We start from the raw sequence: 17893 nt of genomic DNA, 5'->3' as shown, positions 1-17893 counted from the left end.
AAGGAAGTGGGTAAATTAAATATGAGGAACCAGTCCTTTTGTATCTTTTCACGTAAAAAATAATTTTCTTGGTTTCTTAACTTATGTTGTCTATATTTCTCTGTGAAGAATCTTTTTTGTGTTTTAAGTTTAGTTCTGTTACCAATGTATACTGAATTCACCACTTGAAGTTTGGAAAGTAATTGACATATGTATAAACTTGTTAGCTTAAAAAAGCAGTTTTAGGTCAACCTGATCAGATTTTCACGCGGAGTAATAAGGGTTAAATGTCTAACTTTGTAGCTTGTTTTGGTGTTATTTTCTACCTAGTCTTGTCCCACATCTTAGGAGTGTAACATCTTTATAGCTAATGGAAAGGTACCAATGTGCTCATATTAGTTTATGTGCATTCAGTTTTTTAAAACAAATAGTTCTGAATCACAAACCTCTGAAGTAGGGGTAGGAAAACACATGAAGTGTTCAACATTCAAAATGTTGTTAATGATTTTATTGTTAATAGGATTAATTTGACAATACTTAGATATAACATGGTCCCTGAGTTTTATTTTACTTTAGAGTGCCTATTAGGGACCAGCCTTACTCTACCTCTGCGATATAAGGCCAGGAAATTGAGATTTTAATTCATGACACACACCTTTGCCTGCTGCCCCTCCCCCTTATATCCTAGTGTACCGAATTCTGACAATTTTATTTGCCTTTTAAATATCTTTTGAATCTGTCTACTTCTCTTTCTCTTCCATTTTTCTGCCCTTCTCTTGTCTAATGCAGTGATCAAACTGAGTCCACCCCTTATCCCTCTTTAAAAGCTTCAATGGCTTTATTTGAATTACATTTTATATACATTTGTCCTTAATTTCAAGGCCTTGCATAAACTGGACCTTGCCAGTCTCTCCAAGACTCAAATTTCCTTACGCTTTTTCTTATTCCCTATGCTTCAGCCACAGTGCATACTTTCATTTTCGTGTATTTGGCACCCTTCTTCTTTGTACAGGGCTTTGTAAATGCTGTTGCCTCTGCCTTGAAACACTTCTCTCTACTACTCATCTTCCAGATCTCAGCTCTTGCAGCACTTACACCAGGAAAGCCTCTCGTGGTCTCTCCCTGACTAGGTCCAATCCATTGTACTTCTGTGTAGTACTTTTCACAGATGTAATTTTACTGTTTTTGTGAGTATTTGATAACTTCTCTATTGGACTGTAAGCTTAGGGAGGGACGATACTGTATCTTTTACATACCTTTTTGTAGCACCAGTACCTAGCACGTTGCCTAACATTTAGTTAGGTGCTGTATTGAATGAATAAATGATATTCATGGTCAGCTTATTTTAAACTAACTTACCTAAAATACATAAAGATAAAGTTTAATAGGTTGTTGTTGTTCCCTATCATTCTGTAATAAATTTCTGTTCTTGGTGGAATTTGATGTTTTAGTAACAGTTGAAGTATTGTTTTTTTTAACCAAAATATTTTATAGAATGTTGAATCTTATTCAAGTCAGGCATCCTCAGATAATCTAACAATATTATTCATATTCTATTTTTAGATAAAGCTCTAAAGGAAATTGTTGAGCGTGTTTTCCAGTCAAACTACTTTGACAGCACCCACAACCACCAGAATGGGTTATGTGAGGAAGAAGAGGCAGCCTCAGCACCTACAGTTGAAGACCAGGTGGCTGAAACTGGTGAGAACTTCAGTGGATTTGAGCTTTAGTTTAGGGTCCTGGTATTATTTTTCTTTTCCATAAGTAAGATTTTAATCTGTATGCTGCTTTTGTACTATTACTTCTTGGAGAGAAGTTTTAACATGGTGGCTCTTAATTGCCACTTATACCTGACCTAGAATAATTACTACTGAAATTAATTTCTTCTGGAATAAGTGGTAAAGAAAACTCTAAATTTTTGTAAGAATGATAAAATATAGAAACTTTTAACTATAACTTTGTAAATAAATTCAGACTCGGTGATGATAAACTGTTTACTTATTTGGAGTTCAAATGAATTGTTAACTTTATAAAAGATTTCATACACTCTTGTGTCATTTTTGACCTCTTAGAACCTGAGCCAGCAGAAGAATACACTGAACAAAGTGAAGTTGAATCAACAGAGGTATGATTTTTGTTTATGCTGACTTTCCTTGACTGCCTTTCAAACAGAAGTCTCAAACAGTTACTTTGCTTTGCAGTATGTAAATAGACAATTTATGGCCGAAACACAGTTCAGCAGTGGTGAAAAGGAGCAGGTAGATGAGTGGACAGTTGAAACAGTCGAGGTAAGAGTTCTGTTTTATAAGGTTGACGTCTTTTGTCTTTAGTTATTTTTATCTCTCCTAAAAACAAATTAAGATGGTTAGTCTTTTGCATTATTGGTACATTTGTTATAATAAACTCATTACACAAGACTGTTACATTTAAAAGGTGATTGTTTATCCTATTGATGTTTAATAGAATCACAGATGGTAATCCAATGCCAAAATATTGCAACCTTGTATCTTAGGGTTAATGTGTTACAGTATATGATTTGTTTGTTTTTACCAGTTTGCTCTATAAAAATCTGGGCTCTCACATGGATAGCCTTCAGGAAAACCCACCTTACAGGGAATATATTAGAGTGTCATCTTAATACTCCTTCCTCACCCCAGTGCTGTTCGGTTAACAGGCTCTATTATCTCAGTATTGCTTATAAAGGAAATTAGGTTATGACTTGCCCAGACTTAAAAGCCAAACAGAAAATTATAATTTTAATGTAATAAAAATTAGTGAAATTTTCCAGCAGAGCAAGGAATTTTTGAAAACAGTAATCAGGAGAAATTTTTAAGAGCTAGGAAAAAGACAGGGAGAGTGACCTTTGGCTTTTGTAGCTGTTTACATGAAGAAAACAGCTACAGGAAGTGGTAGGCCTTGATGCTATGGCATTGGCAGAGAGCAGGGAATGGTTGGAACTCAAAGCTTGATGATAATAGCTAACATTTCTTGAGTGCTGACTATATACTGGGTACTGAGATAGATACACGTACGTATTTGGTATAGATATGTAGATGTACTTAGTATAGAAAGCTTACATTTAAGCAAAATACATTATTTTAGGAAATAAGCATAGGTAGTCTTTCTTTGAAAGCAATTTATAAAGTAATTTTTTTTTTTTTTAAGATTTTTATTGGGGAAGGGGAACTGGACTTTATTGGGGAACAGTGTGTACTTCCAGGATTTTTTCCAAGTCAAGTTGTTGTCCTTTCAATCTTAGTTGTGGAGGGCGCAGCTCAGCTCCAGGTCCAGTTGCTGTTGTTAGTTGCAGGGGGCACAGCCCACCATCCCTTGCGGGAGTCGAACCGGCAACCCTGTGGTTGAGAGCCCGCCCTCCAACCAACTGAGCCATCCGGAAGCTCAGCTGCAGCTCAGCTCAAGGTGCCGTGTTCAGTCTTAGTTGCAGGGGGCGTAGCCCATCGGTGGGAGTCCAGGAGTCGAACCAGCAACCTTGTGGTAGAGAGCCCCCTGGCCCATGTGGGAATCGAACTGGCAGCCTTCGGCGTTAGGAGCACAGAGCTCTAACTGCCTGAGCCACCGGGCCGGCCCCCTATAAAGTAATTTTGAAATGCTACATGGTGATCCTGTGGAGTTGAGAACACTTTAGAATTATAATATTGATCAGAATGTTAAATTTGGCATAATTGTGGTCGGTTTTTTTGTAACTTCATTAGTGTACTATTCTGTTTACAGTATAGATAGCATATATAGTTTGGGGACCTGTTATGATGGTAATGACTGGAGCTCTTTCGTTCTTCCAATCCGCTCCTCTCCCCCACTTTAGGTGGTAAATTCACTCCAGCAGCAACCTCAGGCTGCATCTCCTTCAGTACCAGAGCCCCACTCTCTGACACCAGTGGCTCAGGCAGATCCCCTTGTGAGAAGACAGCGAGTGCAGGACCTTATGGCACAAATGCAGGGGCCTTACAATTTCATACAGGTGGGTGCAGTTTAGTCCCACACTGTAACAGAAGGTTTAAGTGTTTACATTATTTAACATAATTCCATCATATTCTAACTTGTAGGATTCAATGCTGGATTTTGAAAACCAGACACTTGATCCTGCCATTGTATCTGCACAGCCTATGAATCCAGCACAAAACATGGACATGCCCCAGCTGGTTTGCCCTCCAGGTTAGTAATGGTATATTTTTATGTGAGAAATAAATATAGGGCCAATGCTTTCAGGTTTTATAAACTTTGTAAAAATTAATGTTTTTCCTTTTAATGCTTGCTTACCTTTTAATTTGATAGGCAACATTGTTTTTTCCTATACTATGAATGATAACTATAGTTCCATAATTTTTTTGTAACTTTTTATTGGTATATAGACATAGAAAAGTACATGCAAATGTACATGTGTCAGCTTTCACAAACTTGACACATCAGCACCCAGAAATGGAACATTACCAGTACCCAGAAGCCTTATTTTTGTTCCCCTTTGGTCACTAGTTACCCTTTCCCCCAGCCTATGGTAATTACTTCTGACTTATAAAACTATAAGCCAGTTTTGCCTACTTCTGTAATTTATACAAGTGAAATTTTGCTTGGCTTTTTAAATTTCAGAATTAATCTAGGAAAAAAATAAAAAAGGTATCTTTCTCTAAAGGATGCTTGTAACTTTTTAGGAGAATTTCTTAACATTTTATTACCTAAATAAAAATGAGATGTAACAGTAAGTGGGGTAAAAGAATGCTTAAGAGGAAAGGGGAAGAGAGAAACCGAAAAGACAGTTTTGAAGTTTCAAACTCTTACTGGTCTTACACCATTATTTGAAATAGCAGCATTAAGTAGAGTTGGTGCCTTGTATTGGGTTAGGTGGACCATTAGTAATTTTTTTGAATTTTTTCTCCCCAAACATGTCAGCATTAAGGGCACAAAAGTGAAATATGTAAGGTAACATGCTTAATGTTGTATAATCTTAAATGTCATAAAAGGAGTTGCTGAGGAAAACCATGTTTAATGACAGTTAATTTGGTTAGTTAAGTTTTCCAAAGTAAAGGGAGCTCGTCTCTGTCACATCTCTCTACCAAGAGTTAGAAAACAGATAAGGGTTCGGCCTTCTAGAAAGGAATCAATTATTAGCATTCATTTTCTGAACTCTATCAGAGGAAGAAAATAATGAAGTTTTCTTAGCTGGTGAGTTGTGCCAAAGTCAACACGTGGTAGCAGCACTGTTGTATCTCAGGTAATGTTGAGTCTGTTAAAGTCTATAGTGAAAGTGGGTGATTCTAAGTGACTGAGCAAAGATCCTATGTTTTTGATTATTTATATAACCATAGTTGGGAGGCGAGTGGAAGGATGTTGGGAGTTGGCAATAATACGCACACTGAATCGAATATAGGCTTTTTATGTGTTTTTTTTTATATATATATATAAACGTGCTTTGTGTGTGTGTGGCAACACTTGAGATTATATTGAAAGTTGATAATGTTAAACTATTACTGAATATTATCTAAGATCTTGAGTAAGACTAATGCTTTTTTATATTTACTGCTTCAAAAGACTTTTTATGGATAGCATTGGCATTGATTTTTATGTCTTCTCTATACCTCTTTGTTAGTATTTTCTCACTAAGATCTCACTTTACTTTTGCAAAACACAAAATGAAAGCCACTATGAGAGTTGACTAATAAGACTACCAGTAAACCAAAATTCTCACTTGAAAGCTAAAATTCTACTAATACTTCCCAGTGTATTTTCATGATTGCTAAGCAGTTTATTTAGGATTTGATTTGGCTATAGCAATCTGCTTTTTTGCTACCAAGTAAAAGGTATTTAGACATCTCTGAAGAAATTTGATTTTTGTATAACAATATTTTTTTGGTCAATTTTGCAGTTCATTCTGAATCTAGACTTGCTCAACCTAATCAAGTTACTGTACAACCAGAAGCTACACAGGTAAGAGTGATATAAATGTTTTTGCAGGTTTGTTTTTAGTCAGTTCTTGGGTCATTTTCTTAGCTTATGAAAGTCAAGCATGAATTTGATGAGTGTCCAAATCTGGCATGGGTAGCTTTATTTCCATATTTACATTTTTTTGGGTCAATTCTTGTGTTTTATAATGGTTTACTATAACAATAAAAGCTTTTTTATTTTGAACTGAGTAGAATTTGAGAAGATATATTTTAGACGTAATTCTAAAATTTAGTGTAGGTATTGCCATCTTAGAAGTATTTGTAGGAAACTTCAAAACTGGACTAGGGTTTGTTTAACTTTGTGCTTTAATAATGCATTTTTTGCAGTTAGGTTGTATAGTCTTTAACAGGCATATCTGTTTCTTAGCCCTTTATGTATAAGAGTTACTTTATAACAGAAAGAAGCTTTCATTTCTTTACTTCTGTGTAGGTTCCTTTGGTTTCATCCACAAGTGAGGGGTATACAGCATCTCAACCTTTGTACCAGCCTTCTCATGCTACAGAGCAACGACCACAAAAGGAACCAATTGACCAGATTCAGGCAAGTTCTGTTACCAGGTCATATAAACTTGATGAGGTACTTATTCATGAATTGGGCTGAGGTAAATTACTGTTAATATAATGACATTTTTGCACCTAATGCATGTGCTACATTATTTTTATTTCATGAAATAGTTGAACTTGTTAATATACAGACAGTAGCCTTGACTAAGTTTAGTTTATCACTAAAGCACATCTCTTCACTTTGTGTTTAGGCAACAATCTCTTTAAATACAGACCAGACTACAGCATCATCATCCCTTCCTGCTGCTTCTCAGCCCCAGGTGTTCCAGGCTGGGACAAGCAAACCTTTACACAGCAGTGGAATCAATGTGAATGCAGCTCCATTCCAATCCATGCAAACGGTAAGCGAATTAATTCAGCTAACAGTAAGTGCCTAGTGTGTACTATCACCATGCTAGAGTTTCAACAAAACGTCTTCTTTTTAACTTTGTGCTTGAATCTGCATCTACCCTAACTGTAGGGTATATTTAATTGAGTATAAACTCTGATTTTCCTGCTTCCAGAGGAAGATGCGTACATGTGTACTCACGTCAACTTGTTTTGTAGTTTCACCCTTTAGATATGATTAACAAAATTTTAAGCATGCAGAAAAATAGACTAATATAATAACCACATAGAAAAATCATTAGATTTAACAATTGTTTACATTCTGCTATATTTGCTTAATCTTTTATTTTACTGAAGTGTATCTTGAAGTAATTTTCAGACATTATGATACTTTACCCTGGTTCTTGAGTAAGCATCTCTAAATTGCAGAACTTCTAGAAAATAGTGATAATGAAAATACTGTAATCAATGGGATACAGCTAAATCAGTGCTCACAGGGAAATTCAGTTAAATAAAGTATTAACTTTTGATTAAAATATCAATAAAAATAAAATAGTGAATTAAATATTCAACTCAAAGTTCAAGTTCATAGAATTAATTTCTGTAAGTGATAGTGTATCAGAGATCTGCATCTTTTATAAAGATTTCTCATAATAGCATTTCCAAGGCTGCTGACACATGTCTTTTTAAAGATTTTTAATACCCACTTATACTTTGCTTTAAGTACTGTATGCTGCATATATTTTTTTCCACATTGAAATGCATTAATTGAAGTGTGTGTGTGTGTGTGTGTGTGTGTGTGTGTGTGAGATGTTTGAGACTTCTATAATGTTCTCTTTTACATTTGAGGTAAAACCAGCATTGAGATTCGCCATGTTAAAAGTAGAGAAATTACTAGCATAACAGGATGAACTAATCATTTATTTACTTACAGGTATTCAATATGAATGCCCCAGTTCCTCCTGTTAATGAACCAGAAACTTTAAAACAGCAAAATCAGTACCAGGCCAGTTATAACCAGAGCTTTTCCAGTCAGCCTCACCAAGTGGAACAAACAGAGCTTCAGCAAGAACAGCTTCAAACAGGTAGGAAAACAAGTGTCACTTCCTTGGCTAATTGCTTTCCAATGTAGATACTGACAGTGTTAAGACAGTTTAGACTTTAGAGTGGCTGTATCCAAGAGTTTTTGTTTCAGAAATAGACTTTATGAATTTTTCATTGCTGATCCTGAATTAAATCGAGTCTGTATTTGCTTTATGTGAATTACATGCAATTTTTAGAGGCCTCATACCCATTTTCCTTTGGTCAGTGAGCTTTCATAATATCTTTTTTCATTATATGATTTTAGTGGAATTCAACTTGTTATTCAAATTATGATCACCTTTGCTTTTGATTGCTAATTTATTGAATCCTATTGGCGTGATACCCGGCACTCAGTTTTCAAAGTTAAGAAGCAGTTCAGGAGTTGGCGTGGCTGCATTTGGTGGACTAGGCTGAAACAAAGTGCTTGTTGGCAAGCAATGCAATCATTTGGCCAGTTGTTATACCTGTCACAACAGTCAAGTACATAGAGATAGTTTAGATTTCTTACATTTGTAAGACATAATATAGCTTTTTTAGGTCTTTGGATATTTAATTGCTGGGAGTTTAATTGGAATCCCATAACAAACTAGCAAACCCTGCTAAAATCTTAGGAGTTCATACTTTAATTTTATCACACTGATTTAAATATCTGTGACATTTTCTGGTTGTACAGTTTCTTGTTAGACCTGGATTGACATTGTAGGCTTTCAGGTACTAAATTGTTATATATCCCTGTAGTTTTCGGCATTACTAAGCAGTAGGGAGATTGAATCAGCCATAATCTGATAGAAATTTGTCAGTTATGCTATGTATGCCCAGTTTCTGAATGTAACCGGGCTTCTTTTCTTGTTCTCAGGCTCCTTTAATCATTTCATTGCCATGTACTAATAAGTTGGTTGTGGAGCAGGTATATTTGGGGCCTTTAGACAATGTGCTTATATGGTTGCTATTTTGCCTTTTTTGTTTTAGATGGTCTGATGAAATTAAAAGTAATGACTATATGTCATTTGACGTGATTAATTTTGCCCTTTGTGCCAGTTGATTTCAAACTGTCTTCCTCTTAAATTCTACTTGACTTTACTAATTGACTATGAAGCACTTGAGCGAGATAGATAATCTTTGGTAACCATTTCAAAATATACATTAAAAATTCAACTTCATAACATTCACAGATACTTTCAATAAAAAAATAAAATCAGTGTACACAATACCACTCTCATCAGGCAGCCATCATCTCTAGTCTGGACTATTGCAGTTGTCTTTCTTGACTGTTCTTTTTTAGCACAGTCTGTTCTCCACACAATAGCCAGAATGATTATTTTAAAATGTAAATCCGCTGTCTCGCTCTTGTTCAAAACCTTCCAGTGACTTTCCATTTTATTTAGAAAAGAAATCCAAAGTTTTTAATCTTGGTTTACAAGATCTTTTATGATCTGGCTCCTGCCTTGATCCTGTTGTATATCCTGTTTTCTTCCTTATGTACCCATACCAGTCACCAAGCATGTTCCCTCCTCTCAGGGTCTTTACACTTTCCTTACCTTTTTGCTTGCAACTTTCTACTGCTGATGTTTGCATGGCTTTGCTTCTGAACTTCTTTTAGGTCTGTGCTCAGATATCATTTCACTGAGGGCTCCCTTCTTCACCCTAAATATAGCACATTCACTTTGGTCACTCATTTATTCTTCTGTGGTTTATTCCTCATCACTTATCACCTGAGGCAATATAAATGTTTTCACTTGTATGTGTATTGTTTTATCTCCCATTATTAAAACGTCCATATGGGCAAGGATTATGTGTTGGTAACTGATGCATCCCTTGTGCCTAGGACATGCCTGGTGTATTGAGGGCACTCTGAAACGGGTTGAACAAATCATCCCATAAGTTTTAATTTGAATTAGTATCTAGTCAGGAACAACATGAAAAAAGGATCTGGCATCCTTTGGCTGTTTTTTATGGACTAGAGTTTATGTTTTACAAACACTTAAATAGGAATTCTGGTATTTCTAAATAAAGATCATACTTTAATTATTTTGCTTTGAGTTTCTTGCAGTGAGATTTGACCAAGGTTAGTAAAATTCTTATTGATAAAAAGTGAGTCGAAAATTCAGTTCTTTTGACTATTTTCTACATGCATACAAATGAATCTTTTTAGATAGAAAATGTTACTTGTATTTGTGATATTTGCTTATAATTTAAAATTTTGGGAATGTAGTAAAAGGTAATCTAGTAGAAAGATCACATTGTAAAAAGTGTATTTGGTCTATTACATAGGTGAAAAAGGAGTCATGGCCCTGACCCCCTTCTTTTCCTAGGCATTCTTTGGCTTTTTCATTGCAAAATGGCATTCTAAGAACTAATAAATGTATTTGGGATTTCTTGAGGATATAAAATAGGTCAGATAAAGATTTTCAAGAGTCACACCACCTTATCTTTCTGCCTAAGCATGGGTGATTTGGGTTGGCTAGAGGCTGCTGACTATTATTTGTTCCTGGGGTATGGCCCTTCCTTTGGTCTGTACTTTTTCTCATCTCCCAAAGGTACTGTTAGCACCCCGTTTTTTGTTTCCTATGAATTACGAACATTGGGGGTAATACTATATATGTACCTCGGTATTTAATTTTTGAAGGTTTTTAGATTCTAGACGTCTCCCCATTGTGGGAAAGAGGGGCGTGGAGTACAAGTTAGTGTGGGTCTTCTAGAACCTTCCTGTCACGTCAGCAGGTTGTAGGCCAGTGTGAGTACCATTTAACTGTTCTAAATTGGCTGTCCTTAAAAGTACTCGGAATGGAATCAGGCATTAAGGGGGGTATAAATTGAAGGCCTGTGCTGGTCTATCTTTTTAACTGGCTGAATAATCTGCCATAGCTATTTTAGCTATGAAAGAGCATGCTTTTGTATGTTTTCACTAGGTATCAAGGGAGATTTAAAAGAAAAAAAAAAGCTTCAACTACTAAGAAGCTTTATAATGAAAAAAAATAAATGGTACAAAATTGTAATTGTACTGTTTCAGTATATAAGATCTTTTGTATTATTTTGGGTCTCGTGTGCAGATGCCTCTCAGAATATGTTTAGTAATGGAGCCTTTCAAATCATTTGGAAGAATAGAATTGTGAGCTCTCACACAATTGTGTGCTTTGAAAGGTTTTATAGAATTTTATTCCACTTAGTTTAATATATGAGTAGGAGAAAAGTAGGGATTTCATTAATGTGTCGTTTTCCGTATTGTTAATATGAAACTTTATTTAAAGACAGAATTAAACTTTGAGGAGACTGTATAAGACACTTCTTAAACCAGAAAGCATGTGGGAGAACAAATTGAAATGAGCTGTATGTGCACATGTATGTATGTAGTATACACATACAGACACATAATGTATTTTTCTTTTTATTATAGTGGTTGGCACTTACCATGGTTCCCAGGACCAGCCCCATCAAGTGACTGCTAACCACCAGCAGCCTCCCCAGCAGAACACTGGATTTCCTCGTAGCAGTCAGCCCTATTACAATAGTCGTGGTGTGTCTCGTGGAGGCTCACGTGGTGCTAGAGGCTTGATGAATGGATACAGGGGCCCTGCCAATGGATTCCGAGGTAAAAACAAGCAAAGCAAAACCAGCAAATTCATGTTCTTTTCTGATTTGTAAAATACATAGAAAATGTCATGGTTTTTGGGAAAGATATGTATCTCTCTGCATTAGCCTCTCATGTACAATTTAAACATTCTTAGTATGTCTTGATATAGTCATTTAAATTGATAATGAGTTTTTTTGTATGTGTCAAATACATGTCTACCACTGTTCTCCAAGGGGTAATTACTATATACATTATCAGACCTTATGGGGATTTTTTTTGGTCATTTGTCTCTGTGTGTGTGTGTGTGTGTGTGTGTGTGTATGTGCATGGATGAGTTAAAATTTCATCTTTTAAGGCAAGTAATGCTCATAGAAATATATAAACGGATTGGATCAAGATAGGAAATTAGAAATTACTTTGAATAACCAGCATGACTTACAGCTTTTCATTTCTTCCCTTGGTTAATAGTAAGAAAGTAAAAATTCCTTGTAAAGATAAGAAAATTTTCTTGTCCTAAATTTTAGGAGGCTATGATGGTTACCGCCCTTCATTCTCTAACACTCCAAACAGTGGTTACACACAGTCTCAGTTCAGTGCTCCCCGGGACTACTCTGGCTATCAGCGGGTAGGTAAAGTTGTGTTAAAATATAAACCTGACCAAAATACACCAGTGAAAGGGATTGATATAGTTTCTTGATGGACTTGAGTGACTAAGTAATTAGGGGCTAATTTTATACCTTTGTACAAGATACTTCATTACAGAGAATGATGACTTTTGCTTTTCTTAGCACTCAGTATAGGTACTCATTTAATATAGTCTGTTAAAAACAGTGATTTTTAAGAGCAGAGAACTGTCTCATTGAATGTTCTTGAGAATAATGGAAGTAAAACAATTACAGAATAACTTAGCTATGATATATTGAAATGTCTAAAAGAATAAAGAGGAATGAAATATCCTGCAAGTGTTAGACTGTAAGAACATAGATGGGTAAGCATTACAAAAATTACCTTTTGTTCTCTTCAGTACTAACTAGCTTGTCTTTTAGGATGGATATCAGCAGAATTTCAAGCGAGGCTCTGGGCAGAGTGGACCACGGGGAGCCCCACGAGGTAATATTTTGTGGTGGTGATCCTAGCTCCTAAGTGGAGCTTCTGTTCTGGCCTTGGAAGAGCTGTTCATAATCTGCATGTAGGTTACATGTTAGGGATACATTTATCATTTCCAGACGCGTTGCTAGGGATTAAATGAAATGCTCTGTTTCTAAAATTTATCTTGAACCCAAATTTAATTTTTTGAATGATTTTCCCTGTTATTATATAACTGTCTTGAAAACTAGAACATTTCTCCTCCTCAGAAAAACTGTTTTTCCAACTGCAAATTATTTTTCAGGTCCTAAAACCTGCTAAATGTTTTTAGGAAGTACTTAACGGAAACATTTTTGTAAGACTTTTTGGAATGAGATTGAACATTTATATAAATTTATTATTCCTCTTTTATTTTTGAAACATGCATATTATATTTTAGGGCCAGAGACCCTTTAATGGCCAGATAGCCATAGTTACATTTAGAGAACCATTTGGAAGTCATAGAATTAGTTGAAATCTCAATGCTTTTTGGACCACTATTAGTTAAATAAATATCAAATTATTTCTGACTTTTAAACAAAATCTCCAAATTCCTAACTAATTGAATTATACTTAAAAATTACAGGTTTTAAAGAGTTTTTGGTTTAGTCTGTATTGCTGTAGGAAAACTACTTCCTATTTGGGCAAGAAGTCAACCTATACAACAATTAGAGGTAGCATTTCATGTGATCTGAAGTTCTAAATGGTTCTCAGATTTGAAGGAAGTAAATCAAATAGATTTCCTCTAGATATTGGCCAAAATATGTATAAAATGTATATTAAGGAGGAATTAAAGTACTTTGATTTTAATGCTAGTAAAAACTGGCCAGCAAAACGGTGCATTAAAAAAAAAATTAATGGATACTGGGGAATTACTGACTTGAAGTATCAAAGGATATTTGCATGTGAATGTAGGTTATGTTCTTTTTCACCTTGTAGCATATTCTATGAAAGTTGAGTTGACTGGTAGCTAAAAATCTGTTTTAACAGCATGTAAAAAGTTATTTTATCTGTTACAAGTCATTATACAATTTCCAATGTTATGTAGTTTCTTTTAACAGTTTAGGTAATAAGGTCTGTTTTTCATTCTGGTGCTTTTATTAATTTTGATAGTATGATGTTACTTACTACTGAAATGTAAGCTAGAGTGTACACTAGAATGTAAGCTCCATGAGAGCAGGTACCTTGTCTGTCTTCACTGCTGTATCTATTTCCAACGCCTGATGACAGTGCCTGGCACATAGTAGGCACTCAATAAATACTTGTTGAATGAATGAATGAATGAGTACTGGTGGAATACTCCATTAGCTCTACTCTTCTTTGAGCTAGAGAACATGAGCAAATTTGCGCATGACAACTTCCAGGACAGGTGAAACTTGAACACTGAAGAATTGACCTCTTAAACCTAATAATGTGGTGACAAGCTGCCCACATGCTTCTTGACTTCAGATGAAAATCTGCTTGAAGGCAAAACAAATAGTATTTGAAAGAAAAACCAAATGCCATTTTTGTCTTCTAGGTCGTGGAGGGCCCCCAAGACCCAACAGAGGGATGCCGCAAATGAACACTCAGCAAGTGAATTAATGTGATTCACAGGATTATGTTTAATCGCCAAAAACACACTGGCCAGTGTATCATAATATGTTACCAGAAGAGTTATTATCTATTTGTTCTCCCTTTCAGGAAACTTATTGTAAAGGGACTGTTTTCATCCCATAAAGACAGGACTACAATTGTCAGCTTTATATTACCTGGATATGGAAGGAAACTATTTTTACTCTGCATGTTCTGTCCTAAGCGTCATCTTGAGCCTTGCACATGATTCTCAGATTCCTCACCCTTGCTTAGGAGTAAAACACAATATACTTTATGGGGTGATAATATCTCCATAGTTAATTGAAGTGGCTTGGAAAAAGCAAGATTGACTTTTGACATTGGATAAAATCTACAAATCAGCCCTAGCATTATTCACTGGTAATTGACAAAAATATTTCCCTTGAAAGGAAGATGGAAGGAGGAATGTGGTTTGGCAGAACTGCATTTCACAGCTTTTCCAGTTAAATTGGAGCACTGAACATTTAGGTGCATACCAAATTATGCATGGGCCCTTAATCACACATATAAGGCTGGCTACCAACTTTGACACAGCACTGTTCATCCTCTGGCCAAATGACTGTGGTTAAAAACACATGTAAATTGCTTCTTAATAGCTGATACTGTATTAAGACAAAGCCAAAATGCAGAATTAGGCTTTGATTGGCACTTTTTGAAAAATATGCAACAAACATGGGATGTAATCCGGATGGCCGCTTCTGTACTTAATGTGAAGTATTTAGATACCTTTGGAACACGTAACAGTTTCTTTGACAATGACTTTTGTAAGGATTGGTACCATATATCATTCCTTATGATGTACATTGTCTGTCACTAATCCTTGGATCTTGCTGTATTGTCGCCTAAATTGGTTACAGGTACTGATGAAAATCTATATTGGATAATCATAACATTCTTGGTCACATGTTTTTCCTGCAGCCTGAAGGTTTTTAAAAGACAAAGATATCAAATGCCTGCTGCTACCACCCTTTTAAATTGCTATCTTTTGAAAAGCACCAGTATGTGTTTTAGATTGATTTCCCTATTTTAGGGAAATGACAGTCAGTAGTTTCAGTTCTGATGGTATAAGCAAAACAAATAAAACAATGTTTATAAAAGTTGTATCTTGAAACACTGGTGTTCAACAGTTAGCAGCTTATGTGGTTCACTCCATGTATTGTTAGTGTTACAAATTTTATGGTTCTCTCCAGCAGCTATTTCTATAGTACTTGCACTTATCTTTTGTCTAACCTTAATTGAATTATCCTTTCCTCATGGAGGTATTTATATTCAAAGTGGTGATTTCTTCCCTTCCATGCATAGGGAGAGTCACACATTTGGTGGAGTTGGACAGTGTAGTAATGTACAGACTGCTGGAATATGTGCTAGCAGTTTGAGCACTAGTTCTGGGAGCCTATGAACTTAATGCTGCTTAATTCCACTTTGACTTTACAGAGAACTAATCCCACCTATTAAGTAAAGGCTACTAAGTTAATGGTATTTTCTGTGCAGAGCTAAGGAATTTTTCCAGTAGGTGCTCAGCTACTTTAGAAAAAAAAACTATTCTCAAACATTCATCATTAAACAACTGGAGTTTTTGCTGGTTTTGTAACCTACGAAAATGGATAGGCTGCTGAACATTCCACATTCAAAAGTTTTGTAGGGTGGTGGGGGAAAGGGGGTATCTTCAATGTTTATTTTAAAATAAAATAAGTTCTTGACTATTCTCATGTGTGGTTGTGGTACATCATATTGGAAGGGTTTTCTGTTTACTTTTGCAAATGAGTATTTCTTTGCTAGCACCTCCCCTTGTGTGCTTTAAATGACATCTGCCCGAGATGTACCACAACCATATATTAGCTATATTTTAGAGGGATTAGATAAAATATTTGTGGTGTACTGGGTAATCTCTAGATGATGTATGCTTATAATCCTACATATAAAACTAAATTTGCTATCTGTGTAGAAAATAATTTCATTTACACTCAAAATTGAAGTAAATAAGTTCCTTATACAGTGATCTCTGAATCAGGTAGAGATGGGATGGGGAGCAATGCTTTCTAGATTTCAAACTTCTGTGCATTAATGCAGGTGTGAATGTGTAAAGGTTTTAGTAGTTTATGTATGTTTTTAAAGTAATTGTTTCCTTTTGAAATACTATATATTTTTTTGGCATTCTCCCATTGCAGTCTAAATGTAAAGCTTTTTTGGCTCAATTCAGACTATATTTTTTAAAGGAGTGCCTCATTATGGGGCAGAGAACTTTTTAAAATAAGTTCCATTAAGATCTGAGTGTTGGTACTAAGTGTTCTGTATAACATGTGAATACTTGTCCGACCTGTAGAAGGCCTTTGGTTTGATCAAATGCATATTTTAGCGGAGTTGCAAGGAAATGATTGTCACATGTGTCATTGTAGCTACTTGGTATAGCAAGAGTCCACATATAAAGAACTTTTGTAAATGCACAATGTCAATCATCTCACATGGATAATGAGACTTCTATTTTAAAGCTTTAAGGTAGAATGTCATTAATTACCTTGGTTAGGGCAGTTTTATTTCCAGATCCTAATATCCCTGAAGAATATGGAAGTTTTTCTGGTCATTGTATCTTGATACTAAAATATCCTTTAAATGTTTTTAATCACTTAGTTTCTACAGTTCTTTTGTCTCCTGTATATGCAGCTCTGTTACATGGGAGACTTTTCCACTTACAGAAGACATGAGAATGTGTGTTTATTCTCAGAAGGCTCATTAACAGGTGCTCTGTTAACAACCAATTCATAAGATGTAGGAGGTAATTGAGTAGTCAGACTTTGAAGTGTCTTAGGAAATTTGTATTGTTCCTTTTATTTTCAATAATATATTTAATTAGGGGAATGGGGTATAGATAAGCACTGAGTTCAAAACCTTCATTTAATCTTTAAGCTCCCGAGTCCCCAGATCACTTGAGTTCTTATTAATAAGCACCCTAACTTCTAAGTTATATTTAAGAGCGGTATTGTCCTCGCGCTTACCTCTTCTGAAGAGTTAATGGGGGAACAAAAATCTTCAGGAAAATGAAAGTAAATTATTAAGGCTCTTCTTTATACCTTTTCCAATTTTGAATTCTACAGAAGTACTGGAAAAGACTAGTGAATGTTTCAAATTAGATTAAATCATGTTAAAACCTGATTCCTCATTGTCCTTGAGTGAAGTCTGCGTTAGTTATATATACCATCCAGCAAAGCTCTAAGTAAAGATGTGCTACTTGTGAGAGGAGAGGGAGAAGCTTAAGGAAATCTCTTTGGTAGCCTTGTCTTCTAAGGTTAGACCACTACGTTCTCTCAATCAGGATTTTAATACCTTACTTCAGCAGCTATTCTGTAGCCTAATCCCATGCAGAAGATTGGCTCTTTGAGTTGAGGTAGTGAAAGTAGTGAAAGACCACCTAACCTAGTAAAGCCAATTTTTAATGTTTATTCCTATTTGTAAGTACTGGGTTTCTTTAAGTACTGTTATATTAGGGAGCCACTGAACTAGTTCAAGCTTCATTCAGAAAATTTGGGTATCCTTTGTGAGGCATCACGCCAAGCACTGAGCATTCAGTGGTGACAAAATCACTGGTTCCTGCTTTCACGAAAGTCTAGTCAGAGATGCTGATGTGACACTAAAGTGTAGCAAATGCCATGATGGAGCAACATGGGTGATGGTAGAT

General features: G+C 35.5%; 1 protein-coding gene across 1 annotated transcript in view; it reads left to right on the top strand.

Annotated features, from left to right (window-relative positions):
• The window catches only part of CAPRIN1 (cell cycle associated protein 1), a 33725-nt gene extending 18404 nt beyond the window's left edge, over positions 1–15321 (top strand). The window contains exons 7-19 of the mRNA XM_033120363.1: positions 1543–1680; positions 2052–2104; positions 2181–2267; positions 3803–3958; positions 4044–4152; positions 5858–5919; positions 6367–6477; positions 6692–6841; positions 7762–7912; positions 11305–11499; positions 12006–12106; positions 12528–12591; positions 14126–15321. Coding sequence (XP_032976254.1) covers positions 1543–1680; positions 2052–2104; positions 2181–2267; positions 3803–3958; positions 4044–4152; positions 5858–5919; positions 6367–6477; positions 6692–6841; positions 7762–7912; positions 11305–11499; positions 12006–12106; positions 12528–12591; positions 14126–14190 — 1442 coding nt within the window. The 3' untranslated portion in view covers positions 14191–15321. The remainder of the gene's footprint in view (positions 1–1542; positions 1681–2051; positions 2105–2180; positions 2268–3802; positions 3959–4043; positions 4153–5857; positions 5920–6366; positions 6478–6691; positions 6842–7761; positions 7913–11304; positions 11500–12005; positions 12107–12527; positions 12592–14125) is intronic.
• Positions 15322–17893: the final 2572 nt, after the last annotated feature.

Source organism: Rhinolophus ferrumequinum, chromosome 11 (assembly GCF_004115265.2).
Source record: "Rhinolophus ferrumequinum isolate MPI-CBG mRhiFer1 chromosome 11, mRhiFer1_v1.p, whole genome shotgun sequence".
Classification (NCBI taxonomy): domain Eukaryota; kingdom Metazoa; phylum Chordata; class Mammalia; order Chiroptera; family Rhinolophidae; genus Rhinolophus; species Rhinolophus ferrumequinum.
The sequence above is the reverse complement of the archived record's forward strand: the minus strand, read 5'-3'. Positions and strand labels throughout refer to the sequence as shown.